The sequence below is a fragment of the Pavona decussata genome, unplaced genomic scaffold, assembly GCF_977016875.1.
Source record: "Pavona decussata unplaced genomic scaffold, jaPavDecu1.1 SCAFFOLD_273, whole genome shotgun sequence".
Classification (NCBI taxonomy): domain Eukaryota; kingdom Metazoa; phylum Cnidaria; class Anthozoa; order Scleractinia; family Agariciidae; genus Pavona; species Pavona decussata.
Window position 1 is genome coordinate 98613 of NW_028145675.1, and position 24794 is coordinate 123406.

At 37.9% G+C, this 24794-nt stretch overlaps 2 protein-coding genes and 1 long non-coding RNA gene across 9 annotated transcripts in view; all 3 read left to right on the plus strand.

The window, feature by feature from the left end:
- Positions 1–24794, plus strand: part of LOC146455458 (uncharacterized) — a 145082-nt gene that overhangs the window by 66087 nt on the left and 54201 nt on the right. For 3 of the 6 annotated variants that reach the window (XM_085094145.1, XM_085094150.1, XM_085094151.1), the window contains exon 4: positions 7261–7515. The exons of the other annotated variants lie outside the window; for them this stretch is intronic. In XM_085094145.1, coding sequence (XP_084950271.1) covers positions 7261–7328 — 68 coding nt within the window. In that variant the 3' untranslated portion in view covers positions 7329–7515. Of the gene's footprint in view, positions 1–7260; positions 7516–24794 lie in introns of those variants that run through there. 6 annotated transcript variants of the gene reach the window in all.
- LOC146455461 (uncharacterized) lies at positions 18237–20593 on the plus strand. The gene is made up of 4 exons (XR_014859015.1): positions 18237–18303; positions 19199–19399; positions 20276–20382; positions 20571–20593. It is a non-coding gene; the product is annotated as an uncharacterized LOC146455461 (long non-coding RNA).
- LOC146455462 (uncharacterized) overlaps positions 24588–24794 on the plus strand; it is a 50292-nt gene continuing 50085 nt past the window's right edge. For both annotated transcript variants that reach the window (XM_085094156.1, XM_085094157.1), the window contains exon 1: positions 24588–24641. The gene's annotated coding sequence lies outside the window, so the exon portion shown is untranslated. The remainder of the gene's footprint in view (positions 24642–24794) is intronic.

Sequence of the window (24794 nt, forward strand, 5' to 3'; positions counted from 1 at the left end):
CGAATTCCTAAATTTTAGGAAGTTAGTACTTATTATATTTAAACTACAGCATCTTTTATTTCTACTTCATTAAAGTTTGGTAAGAGTATGAAAGGAGTATTGGCTGCCCAAAATACCCATAAAGCAGGATGAAGCAGGAACGGTGCAGTGGTGAGAGGACTCGCCTCCCACCAATGTGGCCCGGGTTTGATTCCCGGATTCGGCGTCGTATGTGGGTTGAGTTTGTTGTTGGTTCTTGTCCTTGCTCCGAGAGGTTTTTCTCCAGATACTCCTCTCCTCAAAAAACAGCATTTTTAAATTCAATTCGATCTGGATAGTGTCCCCAATTAGTGCTCTGCGCTAAAATCATGGACACTTAAATAAGGCGATTTTTTTTAAGGGAAAACATACACAGACAAGAAGACTATTAAGCGTTCTATATTCAACAAACTGGAAAGAGGGAAAATATTACTTTACTATAACAAAAATTTCTGCTTTTATTAGTACATGTAATCGTCAACAAAGTTTCATAACGAGCCAGAGGTTCTTAGCAACGAAAATAAAACTTCGGCACCCCTTGGAGATACCAGGCAATTTGCCTGGTTTCTCCACGGGACGTCAAATAACTCGGAGCATTCCAATGTAATAGAATCCATTCTGGCATTTCTTCTGTCTCGCTTGCGGCGTTAATTTTAACGCGAAAGTGTTATAATCCTTGCGCCTAAAAGTTCTTTTTTGCAAGCTTTTAATTAAATTTCTTTCGAGATATGACGTGTCTGCAAACGGATCCCGCATGACATGTTTTACTACAGTCTGTTTCGGGGCACGCAACAGTTCAGTAGTGGAATCTTTTCGCAGAAATTCAGATTAATACGTAATGAAAAACGGAATCGTGACTTTAATCGCCCGCCACACAGGAATAGAAGGAGGCAAATATGTCGTTAACACTGGGAACCCTGACTAACTTGGAGATCCTTGGAGATACGGAAAATGTTTCAGCAAAGGAATGTAAATCGATCCGATTAGTTGGCTTATTCGTATGCACACTGCAAATTGTCGGCCTGAGCTTTCTTTTTTTTTTTTTTACTGATATAGCGCGGGCTTAAGATCTGCTCGATTTATAAATTCTGCTGCTCTTTGACAGATTTCATATTTAGCAAGGTTTATACAAGCAGTTCCATTGCGATCAAGTTTTATCAATCGGGTCGATTTCGTCCACTTATTCACTTTCTTGATGTGATAAATCGTTATGTGTAAATCAACTCATGCTAAATCGGCCAAACAAAATTCGGCCCAATAAATCGGCACGCGTGCGTTAACCTTGGGCTCACACAAGTACTAGAAAAGGCTACCAAACAAAATAAGCTAAAATATACTAGTAAAAATAGAGCTGTAACAAGGATAAGACATATTGGATTAAGAAACGTTCTCTGGTTAAAAAGATTAAAAACATGAGCTTTCGGCTATCAAATAAATTGACTAGACGTTATACCCTCTAAGTTTTCTAATATCCCTTTCCTTAGCAGAAGTTTGGTTTTTCGTGGTAATCGTAAAAAATGTTGAGCCTCTTTCACGTCTTGTTTATCGTATTAATGTACGTGGTGGACCCAGACATTGAATTCGCGCCTGTTTGTATTCGAATTTTTATGCTTAAATGAGTCACAACAGACCCTTTGAGCCATACGCATGCCGTTTCACAATCTTTGCATTTTTCTGAATTCTTGAGGTGTTCTTTGACATTTGTGAAGTGATGTCCACAAATGAACGCCAATGAGATGCATTAAATGTCTGACATCACAAGATGTCCCCTACCGTAAATTCTTACTAAAACGCAAATAATTCTGTCAAACATTTAACAATTATTCCAAGAGCGCGCGCTGGATATGAGATGATAGATAGCCAACGAGGCGCGTAGCGCCGAGTTGGCTATTATTTAAAAATCATCTCATATCCAACAAGCGCAAATGGAATAATTGTTTTATTTAAAAAAATCAAGAAATATTGCTAGATCTTACTGATTTCACTGTGCTAGAATAACAAGCAGACAATTTAATGGTCGCCATTTCTCGTATATATCATGGCCGCTAAGCCAATCAAATCACTCGAATTGCATCTATACAATGATTCAGTTTTTAATACGATATAATATGAAAACTGACAAGAAGGTCTGTCTAATGTGAAGTACCCAAATTCGGGGTGAGGTGCATCTCTGGACATTTGTGGTACTCAGGGACAAGAAAAAAAATTAGGTAATAAGTCTAAGAAAAGTACATCGTTTATTTAATAGCTACAGAAGGGGGAGGGGGTGGGGACGTAAAATAAGACCACCAGTTAACGCGTTTAGAGACCAGATAATCCCACACCCATCGCTTGTGGGTTCGGATTTATTGTTTATGCATCAGTCAATTCCAGCTGTGCCCATCCCCCCCCCCCAGGGCAATAGCGGGGCATTTTCCCACACAGTCCATCCCGGTGGGTCGGGCATTAGCCTTCCACCCAATTACCCCGGGGCATTTGACCATCTCACTTTTTTTCACCCTACAGCATTGTCGCTTCCTTAATGACAAATTCATTGACAAATACACTAAGTTTCTTTACATTTACATTGTCTGTGTTATATATCCCAGAGTGCTCAAGCATACAGTCATGCTAGGACATCAACCTGGATGGACCAGAAAGATATATAACAACCGCCTAGGTTTATAAATTATGTTCGCCTAAAAAATTTGCATTGTCTGTGTTATATATCCCAGAGTGCTCAAGCATACAGTCATGCTAGGACATCAACCTGGATGGACCAGAAAGATATATAATATCCGCCTAGGTTTATAATGTTCGCCTAAAAAATTTACATTGTCTGTGTTATCTATCCCATAGTGCTCAAGCATACAGTCATGCTAGGACATCAACCTGGATGGACCAGAAAGATATATAATATCCGCCTAGGTTTATAATGTTCGCCTAAAAAATTTACATTGTCTGTGTTATCTATCCCAGAGTGCTCAAGCATACAGTCATGCTAGGACATCAACCTGGATGGACCAGAAAGATATATAATATCCGCCTAGGTTTATAATGTTCGCCTAAAAAATTTGCATTGTCTGTGTTATATATCCCAGAGTGCTCAAGCATACAGTCATGCTAGGACATCAACCTGGATGGACCAGAAAGATATATAACAACCGCCTAGGTTTATAAATTATGTTCGCCTAAAAAATTTGCATTGTCTGTGTTATATATCCCAGAGTGCTCAAGCATACAGTCATGCTAGGACATCAACCTGGATGGACCAGAAAGATATATAATAACCGCCTAGGTTTATAATGTTCGCCTAAAAAATTTACATTGTCTGTGTTATCTATCCCAGAGTGCTCAAGCATACAGTCATGCTAGGACATCAACCTGGATGGACCAGAAAGATATATAACAACCGCCTAGGTTTATAAATTATGTTCGCCTAAAAAATTTGCATTGTCTGTGTTATATATCCCAGAGTGCTCAAGCATACAGTCATGCTAGGACATCAACCTGGATGGACCAGAAAGATATATAATATCCGCCTAGGTTTATAATGTTCGCCTAAAAAATTTACATTGTCTGTGTTATCTATCCCAGAGTGCTCAAGCATACAGTCATGCTAGGACATCAACCTGGATGGACTAGAAAGATATATAATATCCGCCTAGGTTTATAATGTTCGCCTAAAAAATTTACATTGTCTGTGTTATATATCCCAGAGTGCTCAAGCATACAGTCATGCTAGGACATCAACCTGGATGGACCAGAAAGATATATAACAACCGCCTAGGTTTATAATGTTCGCCTAAAAAATTTGCATTGTCTGTGTTATATATCCCAGAGTGCTCAAGCATACAGTCATGCTAGGACATCAACCTGGATGGACCAGAAAGATATATAACAACCGCCTAGGTTTATAATGTTCGCCTAAAAAATTTACATTGTCTGTGTTATATATCCCAGAGTGCTCAAGCATACAGTCATGCTAGGACATCAACCTGGATGGACCAGAAAGATATATAACAACCGCCTAGGTTTATAAATTATGTTCGCCTAAAAAATTTGCATTGTCTGTGTTATATATCCCAGAGTGCTCAAGCATACAGTCATGCTAGGACATCAACCTGGATGGACCAGAAAGATATATAATATCCGCCTAGGTTTATAATGTTCGCCTAAAAAATTTACATTGTCTGTGTTATCTATCCCAGAGTGCTCAAGCATACAGTCATGCTAGGACATCAACCTGGATGGACCAGAAAGATATATAATATCCGCCTAGGTTTATAATGTTCGCCTAAAAAATTTACATTGTCTGTGTTATATATCCCAGAGTGCTCAAGCATACAGTCATGCTAGGACATCAACCTGGATGGACCAGAAAGATATATAACAACCGCCTAGGTTTATAATGTTCGCCTAAAAAATTTACATTGTCTGTGTTATATATCCCAGAGTGCTCAAGCATACAGTCATGCTAGGACATCAACCTGGATGGACCAGAAAGATATATAACAACCGCCTAGGTTTATAATGTTCGCCTAAAAAATTTACATTGTCTGTGTTATATATCCCAGAGTGCTCAAGCATACAGTCATACTAGGACATCAACCTGGATGGACCAGAAAGATATATAATATCCGCCTAGGTTTATAATGTTCGCCTAAAAAATTTACATTGTCTGTGTTATATATCCCAGAGTGCTCAAGCATACAGTCATGCTAGGACATCAACCTGGATGGACCAGAAAGATATATAACAACCGCCTAGGTTTATAAATTATGTTCGCCTAAAAAATTTGCATTGTCTGTGTTATATATCCCAGAGTGCTCAAGCATACAGTCATGCTAGGACATCAACCTGGATGGACCAGATAGATATATAACAACCGCCTAGGTTTATAATGTTCGCCTAAAAAATTTACATTGTCTGTGTTATCTATCCCAGAGTGCTCAAGCATACAGTCATGCTAGGACATCAACCTGGATGGACCAGAAAGATATATAATATCCGCCTAGGTTTATAATGTTCGCCTAAAAAATTTACATTGTCTGTGTTATATATCCCAGAGTGCTCAAGCATACAGTCATGCTAGGACATCAACCTGGATGGACCAGAAAGATATATAACAACCGCCTAGGTTTATAAATTATGTTCGCCTAAAAAATTTACATTGTCTGTGTTATATATCCCAGAGTGCTCAAGCATACAGTCATGCTAGGACATCAACCTGGATGGACCAGAAAGATATATAACAACCGCCTAGGTTTATAAATTATGTTCGCCTAAAAAATTTACATTGTCTGTGTTATATATCCCAGAGTGCTCAAGCATACAGTCATGCTAGGACATCAACCTGGATGGACCAGAAAGATATATAACAACCGCCTAGGTTTATAATGTTCGCCTAAAAAATTTACATTGTCTGTGTTATATATCCCAGAGTGCTCAAGCATACAGTCATGCTAGGACATCAACCTGGATGGACCAGAAAGATATATAACAACCGCCTAGGTTTATAATGTTCGCCTAAAAAATTTGCATTGTCTGTGTTATATATCCCAGAGTGCTCAAGCATACAGTCATGCTAGGACATCAACCTGGATGGACCAGAAAGATATATAACAACCGCCTAGGTTTATAATGTTCGCCTAAAAAATTTACATTGTCTGTGTTATATATCCCAGAGTGCTCAAGCATACAGTCATGCTAGGACATCAACCTGAATGAACCAGAAATGTATATAACATCCGCCTAGGTTTATAATGTTCGCCTAAAAATATTTTATTCTATATATCCCAAAGCGCTCAAGCATACAGTGATGCTTAAAGGACTTCAACCTGGCTGAACCAGAAAGGTTATAATAATTTTGACATCCGTCTAAGTTTATAATGTGCGCCTAAAAAATCAAATCATTTATGTTATATATCTCACATGAAGCACCTGAGCATAGAACAATGTTAGGACTTCACCTTAGATAACCCAGAAGTGGTAATAAAAGTAATATTTGTGTTAGTTTTATTGTTTACAACTGAACAAATTATTTCTACTGTTTACAATGATGCTTCACCCTGGATGGACCAGAAAGGATTTAACATCCGCCTTTCAGGGATATTATTATATTGTTTTTGTTGTATATCCCAGAAGCACTCCTGGATACAGGACCTCAACCCGGGTCAGCCAATAAGGTGTTTCAATACAGTGTTGCTTTAGAATGGCGTCTTAAATAATCCACATGTCTTACCAGAAAGAAATCACTCTACAAAAAATATCAAGATTAAACTAAAATGTCCGCCTGGTTTTACATGCATCTCAAAGTTAAGCTTAATGAGCCGCAATTCAAAGGATATATTGCGCCTGACCTTTTCTAAATTCAGTAAAACCATGCCCTACAATTTGAGAAAAATAATATTTGGGACTGGATTTTAGTGCTTCGTCTTAGTTCATAACATCTTTTCGACGGACGTTTGAAGTTAATACCGGAACAATTTTTCCGTAAAGAGCAGGTAATTCGTACATCGATATCTTTGAAGCAAAACCGTGATTTGATCTTGATTTCGCAGCAGACCTTGCTTAGTGATCTTTGCTGGTCTTGACCGAAATAAATCGACTGATCAATGCAGTAATCGTTATGTTGATTACTTTGGAACTGGGGCGACGGACGACTAACACAACGCTGAATAAAGATGCATATGACAGCTTTTTCTTTGTATAACCTTCGATCTAAAAGCCCGCCATTTTTATCCGCGAACATTTGCCGCTTACGGATTACCTGGCCTTACCTCATGAAATATGCTAGGTGAAACTGACGTCTTACATAATCGCACGATCGAAGAACAACAAACTCTCTAAGGGCTCACTTGAACACAATTCAATTCCAAGACAGTCGAAAGTTGCCATATAGCTTGTCCATGAGAAAGGGGAAGAGCGAGCTACTTTTCCCAATATGCCACTGCGCTCTTGGTAAGATTTATTTCAACATAAAACAATAATTCCATCCTGCTATGACTTCGTAACCGCAAGCTCCAACCGTGAAACCGCAAATGACCGCAAATCGAATACGATGACCGCTACTAAGCAGATTTGTGACGTCACCCCTTAGCAACCAGAATTGGCGAATTTTTTCACATCCGGTTAACTCTGGCTCGTGATGGTTGTGAACGGGTCTTAAAATGTGTTTCTAGGGCCAAAATTAAAATTAAAAAAAATAGTTAAAAAATATTACAAATTTTAACAACTCTTGTTTCTTGTTTCATTGTTTAGCACCTGACACAAAAAATAAATGGTGCAACAGCTCACTGCTTCGACAAGACAACCAATTGGGATCTTAAAGCCAGCGGTTCCATAGTGTGGCTAGACAGGCAGAACGTCGATTGTCCACATCCTTATTTCTTGGCCAGATTCCGCCTCGAAAGGGCAGACCTCTCTCTCTGGGCTAAAGTTCGCTACAACTACCGATGCTGCAAATTTACTCTTTGAGATGATAGCCTTTCGCAATGCAGTTGTTAAGGGGTTGATCACGGCATAATTGAAACACTTTTTTTTAACATATAAAACATGCAGCTTTTTAAGGGTCGGTCAAAGCATAAACAATAAAACATTAACCTGTTAAAAGAGTAAGTCTAAATCAAAGAAGTAGCAGTTTTTGCCAATAAAAATGCATTGTGAAGAGTTAATTATTTAGTACTCTTTTAATGAGTTCTGATCAGGTATGAACCTTTTTCTGGACCAGCATATTTTTGTACAACAGATGTTATTGTGTTTTATTTTAGTAGAGAGCTGGTTTGAATTTCCGGCGATTAGAATTCCCTACTCCAGAAACGAGTAAACTAAGACTATGCGGATCGTTCGGGGAGATATTGGGGACAAGGAACTTTCAAAAATGGCAATAGACATTAACTGTGTTTATAGCCATACGCCTTTTCGGCTTTTGTCTCACCCGCCGAAAAAGGCGTTTGCTCTCACAGACAGACTATAACTGTAATAGAAACTTTTGTCTAAATGAACCACATTTAACAAGAACGATCTGATCACAAAATCTGATAAGAGAAGCGTAAAAAATCAGACCAAATAATGAGGTGGGTTTGAATTCCCCATGAAGCCAATAACTTTTTGAACTGATTTAGCTGTTTAACCCACAGTATAAACCTAATGCGAAGGTTTTTAAGCGGATGTGACTGTGCGGAAAGAAATTCTTAGGAAGGATTACTGAAATCCAAATAAAATTCGGATAACCAGGCATTTTTCAGAGATAATTGAGCAACAATGATCCTTTCCCAAAAGCTTTTAAATATATACCAATATATGGCGCTTTTTTTTTTTTTTTGTCAAATTGAAGGTTACCGATATCTGAAAAATTGCGTGGTTACCCCGAATTTTCTTTTTGGAATTCAATTACCCTTGTTAAGCTCTGTTTTTACCGCATAGTCTTAAACCACGCAAAAAATTCCTCTCCATTAGAAGGCTACTTTCCTAAAAGAAATCTGAATTTCTCGGACCATTCTCGTCCCCAGAGCCCCAACGTTTTTGCTTTTAAATTGTTGAACGAGTGGCTCTGGGTCCATCCAAAAATATATTTTTTTTCATTGGCTGGCGAAAACCTGATGCGCTATAAGGGGTAAAATGCTACGCTTCTGCGCATTTGTCTTTACTTCCTAATACTGAGCAGTACTGAGCAATAATAATACTGAGCAAGCGCAATGGTAATTTATCACACTAAGCGTGAGCTACCGGATGTCGTGAAATTCACGACATCCGGTAACGGCTGTTACCAGGGCCTACGATCCAACCGCTGACCAAAAGATCGTAGGCTCTGGGAACGAGGATGTTCTCGGACAATCCAATCTCGTTCCCAGAGCCCTCGTTACCCTTGTCCAGCGGAGCGGGAAACGAGAGACTCTGGGATAAAGCGTTTTCGGATGACAAGATTCTTGTCATGGGTTCAACTGCGCAGGCGTGAGCATCTTGACAAAATGGCGACGAATGCAGAGAAAGTATATGCCACGATGGAATTGAATTTTCTGTTACAAAATTAGGAAATCCTAACCTAGAATTGAAAAAGGAGCAGTACGATGAGATTGGGGCCATTTGTCCGGAGAAAAGGGATGTACCGGACTGTGTCGCCAACGGCTTTTGGCAAATCGCTCTGTTGCAAACTTGAAACATATTGAAAGTGAAGGTAAATAGAAAGACTCGATAGTCATCATTGCGTCGCTGTTACAGTCGAACCAGGTCAAGCGTACCCCCCTAGACCCTATTAATGGATCGATTATTTGAAAATTGAACCCATTAGTCGTTTCAAAGAATGCATTCATTTATTCATTGTTAACGCGGATCAATGATCAAATTAAAATTCGCAGAACATAGATCCGCGCTAACAGTAAAAGCAATAGCCTGTAAAATTCAAACTACAGTACATTTGAAACAGTTCGTTCGTTCAAACTGTTCCTGCATGTTGTTGACACATTCATATAATTCGTTATGCAAATTTGGTCATGGCAAGAGCACAAAGTCAAGCGCTTGCAAATGAGTCGGGCTGAAAAATTCCAATTTATCTTTCATGTATAGCATTACCTACCTTGTAGCATGAAAAAGTTTGGTATATATTATTATTTCACCAGACTGTCCATTATACGTCGACGAATAGCGCAACACATGTGCTGCCATTGTCGAAGGTCAACTGAAATGAACATCTTCCATTGTGAATTCGCATACTTTTCGCTAAATTAATTTGCATATACCTCAAAAAGAGAACCGTTTATTATAATAAAACGCCGGCTTCCAGTCCTTTTTCATTTTTGTTTTTGAATAACTAACGGAAAAAACGCAAGTGTACAAACGTAAAATGTTCATTTAGTGATCATAGAGTGAGTTTAAATTTACGTGACAGGACCCTCCGTGCCTGGTTTAAAATGGCGAATTTTCTTTCTGACAGTACGCGTTGACTGCTGTAAATCACGAGAAATCTGCTTTTTGGAAAATCCACTGTTCTATAAATCAAGAATTGCCGCTCTGAATATATTGAGAGGAGTTTTTCCCGCGGGCTTTCTGGTTTTCTGGTTTCATGCATTATTTGTACCCTGGTTCGTATAATCCAATCAGAAATCTAATTTTGATTTGAATACTTGAAACGACTAACGGGTTCAATTTTCAAATAATAGATTCATTAATAGAATCTAGGGGGGTACGCTTGACCTGGTTAGACTGTAAATGCAATGATCCGGGATCAGTTGCAGAAGTTAAAAGGTTGTGTGTATGTCTGTGTTTCCAAAAAAGTATAGTGGAAGACGAAGGAGAGCGGAGAAAGGTTACGGTCCCTAAAGATGTTAACAAATGTAGATTGCTGTTTGGTTATCCCGAGGTTTTTGTGGACAACAAAACCGTAGCGAAGATGTTAGGAATTTCAGAGGCGAGTGCGAGCGATAGTCATAGATGAGGCTCATTTGGTTCTACAATGGTATTTATATATTTTATTTAAAAAATAAGAATGTTGTTTAGAATGTTGTTGAGTTATCATCTTTTATTTCATTAATCTGCATTAATCAATGTAGGCCTCAGAATAAAGTTATCATTTAATTCACATTTCCTGATTATTCTGTATTCGATACATTCTATAAAAGTGGCCCTTTTCCACCCCTGGGGAAAAGGAATTAATCTAAGCTAATATAAACTCTATAAACAATCAATGGTGGCTTTTGCCATATTATAGACAGTCCCTTGATGAGCAATCCGGCTTAGCCACTTTCATATTCCGTCCAGGATCTAGATGTTTGCTGTTAGCTCAAACTCTAGTCCTACTGAAAAAATACATTTGGTTTTGGATAGCAAATATAATCTGTCATTCAGGGTTTCCCTGTACAATGTTAGTATGATGACCCGGATGTTAGAAAAACCGATAATTTAACATTTTGCAAGGGTTGTGTAATTTTTTATCTGCTTCAATAGACTGCCTCAACACCTGCATGGAACACCTCTTGAAATCACCACTGTTACTGGAATTTTTTTGTAGTATATCAGTCTCTTGGTTACTCTTAAACATTGTAACAAATCACCCTTGAGTAACCAATAGTGGGTGAGGTGCATGCCTGTGAATGAACTAAGTGAATTAACAAATACTTTTGTTTTCTGTTCTAAGATGCTGATTTAAGCCAGCTTAAGGGAAGATTGGGGTTCTGTCCAATTTGTTCCTGTAGTTCTATTCACCCAATTTAAGGCGCTACTTAAGACACACCTTTTTACTATCATAATGGCATTCGCTCCTGATTGATTTTTTGATTTTTCTTTTTTAAGTAGTTTTATATACATTTTTTTTAATTTTTTTTTATTTTTACATTTTACATTTTATTATATATTTTTACTTTTAATTATAACTTATTATAATCGAAGTAATACTCCTATTGTTAAAATACATATTGTGCTTTTGTAATTATTGTAATGCGCATTTGATCATCTTGTCATGGAAAATGCGCAATATAAGCGAATAAATTATTATTAAATTATTATTCCCTGCAGTACCAGTTCTGGCCCTCACAGGAACTGCCACAAGAGCCACCAAGGGTGGTGTAATAGATTCCCTGGGGCTCTCTGATCCAGTTATTGCTGAATCAAACCCAAACAGGGCAAACCTATATTATGCGTATCATGTTCGCCCCAATAGAGATGGGAAACTTAAATCAATTTTACAACCCATTGTTGGTGAACTGAAAGCTAAAAATAATCAAATGCCACTTATCTTAATTTATGGGAATCTGGTAACTGGTGCTGAATGTTTCTTTTACTTCACCAACAGTATGGGTAATTAAAAAGATCAGTACTACCCTTCTACTGCACTGCCTTTAGCAAAATAAAAACAAAAAAACAGGCTTTTCAGCCAGTACCATGAACAAAATCTCATTGTTGAAGAATTAATGAAGGAAACATGTATCCACCGCATACTTTTTGTGACCATTGCATTCGACCTTAAGATCGACTGTAACAACATCAGACAAGTAATCCACATTGGAGTCCCCCACACAATGGAGGATTACTGCCAGGGCTGGAAGAGATAGTCTCTCAGCCAGGGCAGATATCTTTTACAACTCCTACTGAACAATATCTCCCAATCAGAAAAAACATGTCTGATGAAATGAGGAACTTTGTGCAATAAAAACAGTACAAAGGGAAAATGATTCTCAGCAATTTTGACCATGATGTCCTCAACAATCATGATCCTGCCCATGTGCTGTGACTTTCACAGTGGTCAGTGCAGGTGTAATGACTGAGTTTGCACAAGCACTTGCAGACATAGTCGTTGACATTCCCCAGGAGCAACCAAGTGCTCTTCATCTTATCCAGGATCAATCAGGTGAAGAGCTGAAGGAAACTATCTTTGATGCTGAAGTCAAGACCCAAATCAAAATGTACCTTATTCAATACCGAGTCAACCTACAACGACAACTAGGCAGGAGTACTGTAGGTAGTGTGGGTCTTTCAAGTGGATTTTCTTTTTAATTGATTGATTTAGTCCTACAACACTTCACTAACACAATTAACTTCTGTTGAAAAGGTGCAAACCATTTTACCTGTCTATAGCCATGAGATTGCTACAGATATTTTCTGTATTATTCAGAAGAACACCTCTGGCAACCTTGAATAATTATGGTAGAAATGATTGACCATGAAATTCTAATTTTAAGGCCTGACCCTTAGGCTTATATTTGTAGGACTTTATTGTGCACAGCCAGAGGGTTTGGGGGGGGGGGGGGGGAGGGGGGGTTAAGATATGTAGCTATCTCTGACAGTCCTTGGTTGTGCTTGGCAGATTAAAAGAATGATATTGTGATATTTTTTGAGAGGGGGCTTCTAATTCAAATTTTATAGACAATTGTGAACTTGTCTGAGGATGTTTGGGTTCCATTTTAACATGCAATCTTCAGCAAAACCAGTGCAGACAAACATACATGAATGCATAGCACCTTTTGTTTAGCATGCACCCCTTTCCCCACTGGTCAATGTTGACTTAGAGGTTTAATGAAAATGTTATAGTCTAAAACTGGAAATGATTAGAAACTAGTTTGATTTCTTTTTCTCTTTGTTTTGTTTTTTCTTTTGTCAAATATTATCATAAAATGACATAAAGGAAAACAAAATACAAGAATTTTGAGCCATTTCATTCAGGTACCTCAAAGGAAACAATATAATTATTTTTATTAAACATTCAAAATAAGTATCACTATGTGGACAGTCCATCAAAATCCTTGTCTCAAACAACTGTATAAACAGTGCATAGTTAGGTGCTGGGTACTCTGTACACATCACTGCTTCATATACTAGGAATGATAACAAATCTTGCATCCAAACAAAGCTTGAACAGATAGAATTGCAGCCTGTTAAACCAATTTTTGTGTAATATCATGCATTAAGCAACATTTAACTATATATGAGCACTGACAACAAGGATAATATAATTATTCCGTTGCTGATCAAGCTCGGTCTTACTCATCAGAAAGTTGACATTATCAAAGTCCTTAATGTCGGTTACAATTAGCTGTGAATCATCAAGTTGGCTGGTTGGAACTCTCTCAAATGTGACAAACTGAGCGATCTAATGCATTTCAGAGTTGCGATGGTTGCGAAGAATTATGTTGGCCAGAATTCTGAAATCGAAGTTCTCAAATACAACCTTCGTCTCTTGGCCAGACTTTTGTCTTAATTATCGAGGACAGATTTAATTTTCATTCGGCCTGCTCAACGGGATCGCGTTTACCTGGCTTGGCTTCCCGTTGCTCTGCTAGAAATTTGTACAAATTCTCCGGAGAAACGCGTCGCCGTCACAATACTTTAGACCCGTTACACTCTCTATAAGACTTAATAGATTCTCACTCTCTGCTTTGGCTCCAAACAAATCAATCGGGCCAGAAATCGGCCTGATCTTTTCCGCCATTTTGTTGTTTGTTCCCAGCCCCGTCAGAGCCGAAAACGGTTACGCATGCTCAGATATTCAGCCAATGAGAATGCGATCCGAAACGCTTTATCCCAGAGTCTCTCGTTTCCCGCTCCGCTGGACAAGGGTAACGAGGGCTCTGGGAACGAGATTGCGGACAATCTCGAGATTCGCAGAACGCATGCGCAGTAGCCAAAGGAGGCTTCTTTCTTAAGCATCATCAATGACCAGCACCTACAACTTTTTCAGACAAAGAAAGGAAATGATCACCATGGCTGAAATGTTAGTTGATGTTAGAAGTCATTTTCTCAGCAATCAACCTGAAAAAATGTATGTAAAACAGGAGAATAAGGATGTCGATATTGGGATGTATTCTTTGAGATTGCAAATGTCAATAAGACCGCAAGACGGATCTAGGCCACACGGTAGCGAAAGTTTGAACTCTTGTCAATCCCATTCCAAGTTTTCTTTTGATTAACTGGATTATGTCGCCCATAGTCCACACAGTCTAGGAACTTTTACGCAAGCTGATCATGGATTGAATAAGCCTAAAACTGCTCGAATATCAAAAACAATAATTATTCTATAAATTTCGATCAGTTCTGCAAATTACTAGCTTTGGCCATTTTACAACACAAACATTTTAAAATTGCAGATACCTAAGAAGCTCATTGTACCTTTGGGATGTTTGCTATGATAGAAGACCCAGTTTGGAAAGAAATTTATCACGAGAAAGTGATAAGCTTTATTTTTCTTAAGATTTTAGCGAAAAATGCGAGAATAGCAAAATCAGCAAGTAATAAATTGATTTTTATTTAATGAAAAACGGTCTTACAGATTTTTGTTTTGCAATTTCGGCCACAATTCGTCTAGGTTGAGAGGTTTTAATCCCAAAAGCCTCACTGTAACTTGATTGACTAGATTTCGAGGCAATCGACGTAGTTTAAAACGAAGGGTAAGCGTTACCGTTGCTATGACACCACTTGTCGCTTGGAAACCAACAAAAAAAACTAAAATTTAATCATAGATAGTTTCAAAAGGTACTGTATGAAGAAAATCGAAGCATACCTGTTATGCGAAATTTTGATTTGAAAGGATCCATCCCAAAGCTAGAAATCCGTTGCGAACGTGCTTTCAATAATCCGTAACAAACGTAGGGCCGATTTTTTCGTCACGTTTATCACTATTAATTCGCATGAAATTGTGATTGTTTGTCATGGGGCCCTGATTTCATCAATGAATAAAATTCGCTATTTTCATTTCCAATTTTAGAGTTTAGAGTTTAGATTTAATAGCCTTTAAAATTTAGATGATGCCAACCTACTCAATTTATGATTTTGTAAGCTCTGTTCAACTGTTTCTGTGGGGTTGAGGCGGTTGATTCCGAGAGAAGCGACCATGTACTGTTTATCTAATGTAAATGTTTGAGTAAAATAAATTATCTTGTCTTGTTTGATTTATGCGTAGCAACGCGAGAATTTGTCTAATATATCTACAGGACCCCATAACCATTCCAGAAGGCTTCGGAAGGCATATACAGCAAAAGCCGTGAATGTGAAAAAAAAAAAAAGTCGCGAATCAAAATGTGAAAGAAGTTTAATCCAACTTTCTTCAATTTCGCTGAAACTGCTTACATGCATGAGATTACTAAGATGTGAATATTTAATTGTGTTTACATGATATTTTGTCTTGGGCCTTCTTTTTCTCCGCTCCCACCTTTAGAAATGAAAGTATTCTTTTCCTACATTTACTAAGGCTCGGTTTTTACATTACCTTTCCCATTATCATTTTTTGTGCTAGTTTAATTTTTGACCAAAAGTCAGTCCTGTACTTGTCAAAATCACAGATGACATTGCAAGCATTTTGATAGTCATGATGATCGGTTAAGTCATGTATGTTTGTTTTCAATAAAATTAACCATTGTTCGTCTTATTCCTTATTTCGCGTAGTAAGGAAGTTTTAAGATAGGCAATGTTCTTATACTTTGTTCTTATTTCAGTTAAATACGCCACAATGTCCCTTATTTGACTACTTAGTTCTTAGAAGATATTAAACAAGCAAAAGATGAGAGGTCACACTGTCCACATTTATGTAAACTTGTTGAAATTCAAAGCGGAAAAGTGGTCGCGCGATCAACAACAGAACTCAGTGGCCACACATCGTAATAAAAGGCCGATGAATTATCCTTTTTCGAAATCGAAACATAGGTTCGCATTCTGCGGGCTTACGAAAACAAATCCCAAACTAACGCACGGGACCGCGTAAAGACGAATACTTCCTCAAAGCGCGATGTTTTTAACGCGGAACTGGGACGAAGCAGCCGAAAAACAAGGTAACAAAAAAATGTTATTCATGTGTTTTGAATTATCCACTGAATGGATACACGCTTTTTGAGTCTACTGCCTTTGCCTTGTGGTACTTGGGTCAGTAAAGGGAAGGGTGGATCTCCGCGTAGATCCAATGCACAGGAAATTCACATTGACGAACATTAACAGACTATAGCTACCATTAGTTCGAAATTCTTAAGAAGTAACACAAATTCAACACTCGATCAGGAACTTTGACCGAGATGCAAGCTCGTATCAAGGGTGCCATAACGCCAAGCGACTGCATGGAGTTCCGCTTGAATTTGGAATTTGGAATTCAGCGAAATTGGTGAAATCTCTTACTAAACAAACATAAAGCGTAATCCGAACTAGACTAAATTTTCTCTTTTGAACACGTATTCATTTAAACACGCCGTCCAGCCTCAGTCAATGATGTTAACTGAGTGCCTCTCTTGATCGCAATGCAGGAATATTTTGAGCATGCGGACATCACCAGAGAACATTTCCCTGAATGTAGTGATCAATAAAGGAATGAAGCAAAGGACTCGAAAGCCAACAAGAGGCATCTGTATGTTCTTGTTAGCCGAGCGCGAAAACCGAGGACAGGAAGTAAATTAAGTTACCTCCACGAAGGATTCCAATAATCTTCATTGTGTATGGTTAAGTCTAAACGACAGTCTGACTCTATGATTTAGTATACACGTTTTCTGACTTTTTGGTTCTCGGTATCGGGAAAGATGTAATGTATTGATTACCCCGGGGGGGGGGGGGGGTACTCCCTTATGTGACCTTAACGGGGACGTGCGGCGCGGCCCGACAGGGTATGGTTTTCAAGGTGTTTTGTCTTGAACGGGGTATCTATTTCATCACTTTCTGTCTTAAACAGGGTATCGCTACATGACCTAATGGCTTAAACAGGATAAGCTCAGATGTCTGTTTATTGTCTTTATTGGTCTTTTGAAGAACGAAGTATATTTCAATGATTTCAGGTAGATTGTGATTGCCAATGCATTCAAATACAGTAAGAAACTAGTATATTCTTATTTCATTCTAGTCTTAAACGGGGTATGATTTTGGGTTAAATGTCTTAGATAGGGTCTGAAAATTTTGAATTCTGTCTTAAACGGGATAGCGAAATCAGAAAATTGTGTCTTAAACAGGGTCAAGGTTTGAACGCCTGGGCCACACTTCCCTACCAAAGCATCTGTTGAGTACCCCCCCCCCCCCCCCTCCGGGATTGATTATAGCAACATAGCCACTGAGTATGAAGTAAAACTATGTAAGCAGGACATGTAAATCAGCTGCACCGGAGTAACAACATGATGTGAACTTCCTGCTCCTCAGTTAAAGTAGAATATTCCATTGGCACTATCTGAGATGATCTGCTTGCCGAATAAACCGAGTCATGACACAAGTTATCATCATAGCAGTGAAGAAATGCGGTTCCGACTTGCCTGGCATTTATTTTAACAAATACAGCACAAATTTGCATGCTTGTAATGTATCAGTCACTAGAAAGAACAATCTGTTAAAGGAAGTGAAGAAAACTAAAGGCGCTGTTACACTGGGCAATTTTTCTTGCAACTTGTCTCGCAATTTTGTTGTGACACAAGTTATATCAGATATATCAGAGTTATATCTCTTATCAGTTATCAAGACCTCAGTTTTCAGTACTGTTGTGGCAGCCTTATTGTAGCGCTACCTTCCTGCGCGTCACTAAGCAAACTACGACTATACCGACGGGATGTTCCCTTCATTTAATAGATAGCCTACTTTGATAATAATGCCCCCGGTGATATGAATCAAGAGCCGTCAGAGGCAATACTTTGGCTTCAGTCCGGCGCTTTGAGAATGCAAAATAGCCTCGTCATGCACGATGCTTCCACCAAACGGTTGATAATGTAATTTAGCTCTTTAATCATTTGCAGGAGCTCATGGGTAATAAGCTCCTGTCATTTGCCAAAGTCTTTGCTAAAAAATTCGAAGCAATGCAACATCTCCCCAACTCCCTAGACATAATTTAAAGTATAAATTCCACAGCGATGTTAGTTACAAGCGGTGAGGGTAAGAGGCGGAAAAAGTTTGCGGAATGGCTGTGGCATGGCGTGCGGAATGGCATAATTGTGCGAAATACGAGATATGCGGAATGACTTAAAGAAATAATTAACTGAAGAGCGCGTCCTGTTTTCGCTGAGCTAGCTAGCTATTCAATACGGCGATTCATGTAGTTCAGTTACGCGTTATCGAACTAACCATATCCGTCTTTAATTAAGGTCTATCAGTGCCAGACGTCCCAAACTAACTTCAGATTTAAAAGCGAAAAAGCCCTAGAGCAAAAAAGCAGATGACAAGTATGGTGTCTAATTATCGACACTGATTGTGTGATAGGTTGTGAAACTATTCTTATCACAAATGCGTTTTGGTCAAATTGTTCTTCAAACCCTTCCGATCTCAATTTTAACCAGCGCCAATTTTCCCGCTCATGATAAATGAATCATCGAGCACACAGGGTATGAGAATTGCTCTTTTACCGAGGGTTTAAAAAAAGAACAATGTTTATTATTTGCCCTCGGTAAAGGATCAATCTTTGTTCTGATAAGACTTCACGATGCCACGTTATTTTTGTCAACCGAAGTCGCATGGAGAAAAATGAACATGGAATTTAATTTACTACGGATTTAGTCATAGTTCCTTGAATGCTAAAAATATAAACAGTTTTCATCGCTTTCTTTACCCTCACTTCTTCCAAATCAACGATCAGACGATCAAATCCTCGAATTGTTGTTATATTCAGCAAGAGTCCGCAGCATCAAAAAAGTTGCTGCTCTTATAAAATTGGCGCGAAAACATGACGCGCTCTTCAGTTAATTTATTTCCCGCGTAAATCGTATTTCGCATAATTATGCCATTCCGCAAACTCATTCCGTCTTTTACCCTCACCGAGTTACAAAAGCGAAGAAATCACGGTCGAGTCGGAACTCCAAGTGCGGAAGACTTTTCATTAGGAAGTGACTGTCACTTTGTTTGGATGATTCAGATACGAAAATTAACGAGTTTTGTGTGTGTCTTGCATCCTTGAAGGAACATAAGCGTAGTCATTGCACACTGCTAATCAGTCTACATTCATCTGTGGAAAACCGCGAGTGCCTTTGAGGTAACGTATAGTTGATTTTTCCATCAATGAAAGTTGACGAATTGACTCTTTAAAACTAACAAAATGGATGATCTGACTCAATATCACTGAAGCCCACAATTATTTGTCGACCCAACGCGGTTGCGTCTTCGGTAAACATTGGCTTTGCGGAAGGCCTTAATTGCATCCGGGATTTCTTTGGTAAAATATTACCTCAATTTTCGTAAAATGGGAAGTAATAATTTCCTTTGTTTTTCACGGAGCAAAACTGCCGTTTCTACAGCGCCTGACACGATCAGCGCCGGAGAACTGAAATTTGGAAAAGGTTTCTGCGACTTGATTGACTCAGTGCAGCTTAATGATCCTAACATTTCAAACCATGCCGCGCTTGGCCAAAAAGCCCTTGGAAAAGCCCTAAAACGATCTGTAAAAACAGTGTTTTGCTGAAATTTTCTCCGATGCGTTAGCAAACAGAAAATCTCACGTTTTCTTCGAAACAATGTTAGCACAAAAATTCTTAACACTGGAAAGGCTAATTCTTTTCGTTTTCTAAGGGGCAAATACTTCGTTAAAAATGTGATGATAATGGTTTCGTAGCATTTTAGTAAGATCGGAGAACAGCTCGTATTAATTCGGGAAATAAAATTCGTTCCCTAAACTTTTCGGCAACATAAATCCGTTTCAGTTAAAGCATCCGAAGAGATCTATCTGTATTAGCTTATAGAAATATTCCTTTATTAAAAGGTTACAGAGCTATTTAAGAACACAGAAGCCAACATTTTAAGTATGTCCTTTAATATTCTCATTGAGTCCAGTAGAATTATTTCATTATTAGAGATTAGAATTACAGTATTTCAATTCAGCTAAATTGATTATTTTGTTTATTGTTTTCAACAGTTCACTATTGACTGAGCAGAAACCGAACCATGTTTCGTGTCTTCTTTGTGTTGGCTTTTGGATTGTTTATGGCTAGTTGCTTGGGAGCATCCCTGCCAGCAAACCAGGTATTCACGATTTTATTCAAATCTGAATGTCTCTCCAGCTTTCTGTCAGTTTTCGTAGTTCTAAGTTCCACAGTGTCTCACAGTTTTCGAACTTTGTCTAATTCAATATGTATTCTCCTGGCGATCACCCACGTTATCATAAAAGACCATTTCCTTTCACCGATCACCTTTTTCATCTTTTGTTATAGAGAGATTCTGCTGGACGCCGCATCACCCTGAAAGGATTGGCCGGGCACATCACCTTCTGCAACTCCGTGTCCAGGTGTGAAAATAAAAGAGAATGCACTTTTTTCTTTTCATTGGAACGTAGGCTGAGGTCGAGCGGGGACTTTTAATTTGTTCAGCTTCCTGTTTAAAATTAAAATTACAATTAAAATTATTTCCCTTAAGCCTTACATCTCTGGTTGATCAAAAGTGACAGGGATTTCCTAAATTTTAGTAAGTCAGCACTTTAGTATAATGTGTAAACTACAACATCTTTTCTTTGCACACCATTAAAGTTTGCCAAGAATGTAAAAGAAATACTGGCTGCCATAAAGGGAACACACACACTAGGCCTTCTATATTCAACAGACAGGAATCCGGAGAATATTATAGTGTTACTTTTACAGAAATGTTTGCTATTATTATTAATGGGAAACAAATTTTGGTTGTAAACTGCCCCTAAATGTTGTTTTATGACCAAAATAGCATTTCCCATCAATCGAAAAATAAATAAATGAAAAAATATTACAAAATTACTTGTTTCTTGTTTCTTTGTTTACTACCTGACAAACAGAATAAATGGTGCAACAGTTCACTGCTTCAACAAGGCAACCAACTGGGATGCTTACTCTGAGGCTCCCATCAAGTACCTAGACAGGCAGAACGTTGATTGTCCATATCCTTATTTCTTGGCCAGATTCCGCCTCGGCAGGGCAGGAAACTATAACACGGCTTATGTTCGCTACAACTACCGATGCTGCAGGTTTACTGTTTAAGATGGAATCCTACCGCAATGCAGTTGTTAAGGGGTTGATCACGGCATAGAAGAAACACTTTTTTAAATTAAACATATAAACTATGCAGTTTTCCAAGGGTTGGTCAAAGCACAAGCAATAAAAAAAATTAAACTGTTAAAAGAGTGGCTCTAAATCAAAGAAGTAACAGTTTTTGCCAATAAAAATGCATTGTGAAGGGTTAATTATGTAGTACTCTTTTAATGCGTTCTGATCAGGTGTGAACCTTTTTCTGCACCAGCGTATTTTTGTACAACAGATGTTGTTGTGTTTTATTTTAGTAGAGAGCTGGTTTGAATTTCCATCGATTAGAATTTCCTACTCCAGAAACAATTAAAAGACTACGGGATCGTTCGGGCAGATACTTTTCGGGACAAGGAACTTTCAAAAATGGCAATATGGACATTAACTGTGTCTATAGGTAACGCTCACCCGCCGTAAAGGCGTTTGCTCTCACAGACTTTATCTGTGATAGAAACTTTTGATGAAATGAACCACATTTAATAACAGTGATCTGATCACAAACTCTGATAAGGGAATCGAAAAATTTCAGACCAAACGATGGTGTTGGTTTGAATTCTTCATGTACCCAAAAACGATTTAAATCAATTTAGCCGTTTAACTGACAGTATAATCCTCATACGAAGGTTTTTAGGCGGTTTGTGACTGTGCGGAAAGAAATTCTTAGGAAGGATTACTGAAATCCAAAACAAAATTTGGATAACCACACATTTTTCAGAGATAATTAAGCAACAATGCTCCTTAAAAAATTTTAAATACATACTAAAATATGGATCTTTTTCTTCTTTTTTTTTTTTTTTTCAAATCAACGTTACAGTTGAACGTTACTGATATCTGAAAAATGCGTGGTTACCCCAAATTTTCTTTTTGGAATTCAATTACCCTTGTTGAGCTCTGTTTTTAGCGCATAGTCTTAAGCCACGCAAAAATGCCTCGGCATTAGAATGCTACTTCCTTAAAGGAATCTGAATTTTATGGACAATCCCGAGATTCACAGAACGCATGCGCAGTAGCCAAAGGAGGCACCCTTCTTTTAAAGTATCATGAAAAGATGAAAAGTTAGTTGATGTTAAAAGACATTTTCTCATCAATTGACTTGAAAAAAATATATGTAAAACAGGAGAATAAGGATGCTGATATTGGGATGTATTCTTTGAGATTGCAAATGTCAATAAGACTGCAAGAGAAATCAAGGCCACACGGTAGCGAAAGTTTGAACTCTTGTCAATCCCCATTCTAGGTTTTCTTTTGATTAAATGGATAGGCCCTATCGCGGTTTTCGACGCCATTTTGACGAGTAGGCAAACAGGCTTGAAATAATAGTGTTTGTATGGAAATCCGATGTCAAATAATTTTCATAAAACATCGCTTCTGAAAAATTCATGAATTGGAAACTTTTGGCACTAGGAAAAGGATTTTAAGAAAAAAATTGGAGGGATGTAGCTGTCTCAGAAAGCGCCCAGTCGTATTTTGAACTTTCCATACATTTCCTTATATTTTTTCCAGCAAACTATTTTTAGAAGCAGTTCACGGCTGGTTTGCAATACAGACAAATGTATGGAAAGTTCAAAACACGACTGGACGCTTTCTGGTACAGCTATATTCCTCCTTCAGTTTTGTTCAAACTGAAAAAAGTGATGATGGATGAAAATTTTCTTTGATTTGAAAGATGGCTTCAAGACAAAATTCGAGTGATCTTTCATTCTCTCATTAACAAGTCTGGCCGTAGTTACTCGGGTGAACAATTGATTCAGTCATGTTTACCATGGGCTTACGAACAATCAAGCACTATTCTATTTTGAATATAGCACGTCGGTTTAGCCCGGTTTTATTCCTGTGTTTCTGTGTCGAAATCATCTGAACCTATTGGGCCGATACCTCATTAGTACAGTTTTACATCCAAACAGTCTTATCAGTATACAGTTATACCCTAGTTTGGGGAATTTGAAATACCTTAAATTTTCCCGGTTTTCGGCGACCCATGTATTATTGAAATGGCGAAAGTCGCTTATTTGTTAAATTAAGAACGCTTGAAAATAATTATTCGACTAAAAAGTCGAAAAATGGTGTCATTTTTCCTAAATGCTAATCGTTACCTAAAATTGTCGTTTAAATGTGTGATATTGTGATAGTAATTAGGCGTTTCGATACAGTTTTTGAGGGAATATTCCTCACTTTTTCAACCGGTTATTGAGCAGTCTTTGGCCTATGGTGATAAATGTCAAATTTTCGCTTATTTTTCTGTTTCACAACACCGTGCTATTTTTCTAGTGGGATCTACGATGTAAATATCAAGATTTTAATGTCACCATACCATGTCAACGCGGAATTCGTATGGCAAACTTTACTTTTGGTTTTTACGTACTACTCATCGTTCAATTTTAAAATAGTTACAGGAAATCGATTTTAATGAAATTTTAGTATAAAATTGTTCATATCATCAACCGCGCGCAGTGAAGCTCATAACAAAATCCAGCCTTTCTTGAGATTTTTGCAAAACGCGCAAATTTGAAAATTGTGAGAAAATTCTTACAAAATGTGGAGATTAAACTCGTTTTCAAGCTCGCAACAGCGAAAATTAAAAAGAGAGGCCTTAAACAATAACCTCAGGGAACATTTCAGCAATAATTTCAAGTCAACTGTTGAAAGAGTTGTTTACTTTTTGTTCTATTTGCGTTTACCATACAAACACTATGGTTTGAAAGCTTCTGCGATTCAGTTAAAATCAAACATACAGAATTTTCACATTTTTGTTTATTTTGTTTGCCATATACCTTACTTTAAGATTTTGTTATTAATTTTTTTAAATTAATTCAACTTGTACATAATTAAAAAGGCCAGCTGGGCTACCTTACGTACTGATTTTTAAACATAAAAATATTGAATGACACTGAAATATTTTGTTATCGGCCGATTCGCGTTGTGACTCCACTATCTTTCTAGCAATGACATTTGGTAGTGTTGAAAAAATATTTTGTCTAATCAGTATCTGGTTTTCAGTTGTTACAACGGTTTTCTCAAATGGCACGTGACGTACTAATTTTAAATACATTTTCAATTTATTTATCGTAGTTTTTTCAGCTGCCTGTGACTGATTTTTATTCATTTGTATTGCACACGAAATGAGTATGACAAATTCAATGAAATTTTGATGATTCCGTGATCTCAGTTATTCATTGCTATAAGCGACAGCTGTTAGCAGCGATTTTTCCTTCAGTGGCACTGAACATTCACACCTTGGTAAGTTGATAAGTTGAGGCACTCCCTTAATTCATTTCTCTGAATGAGCCGCGTTTTAATTTGACCACATCCACCCGTACAATTCAGGGGGACATTTGTAACAGGGGCTCCCGACGCTTGGCCTAAATCGCCTAAAAAATTCAGATTTAATCG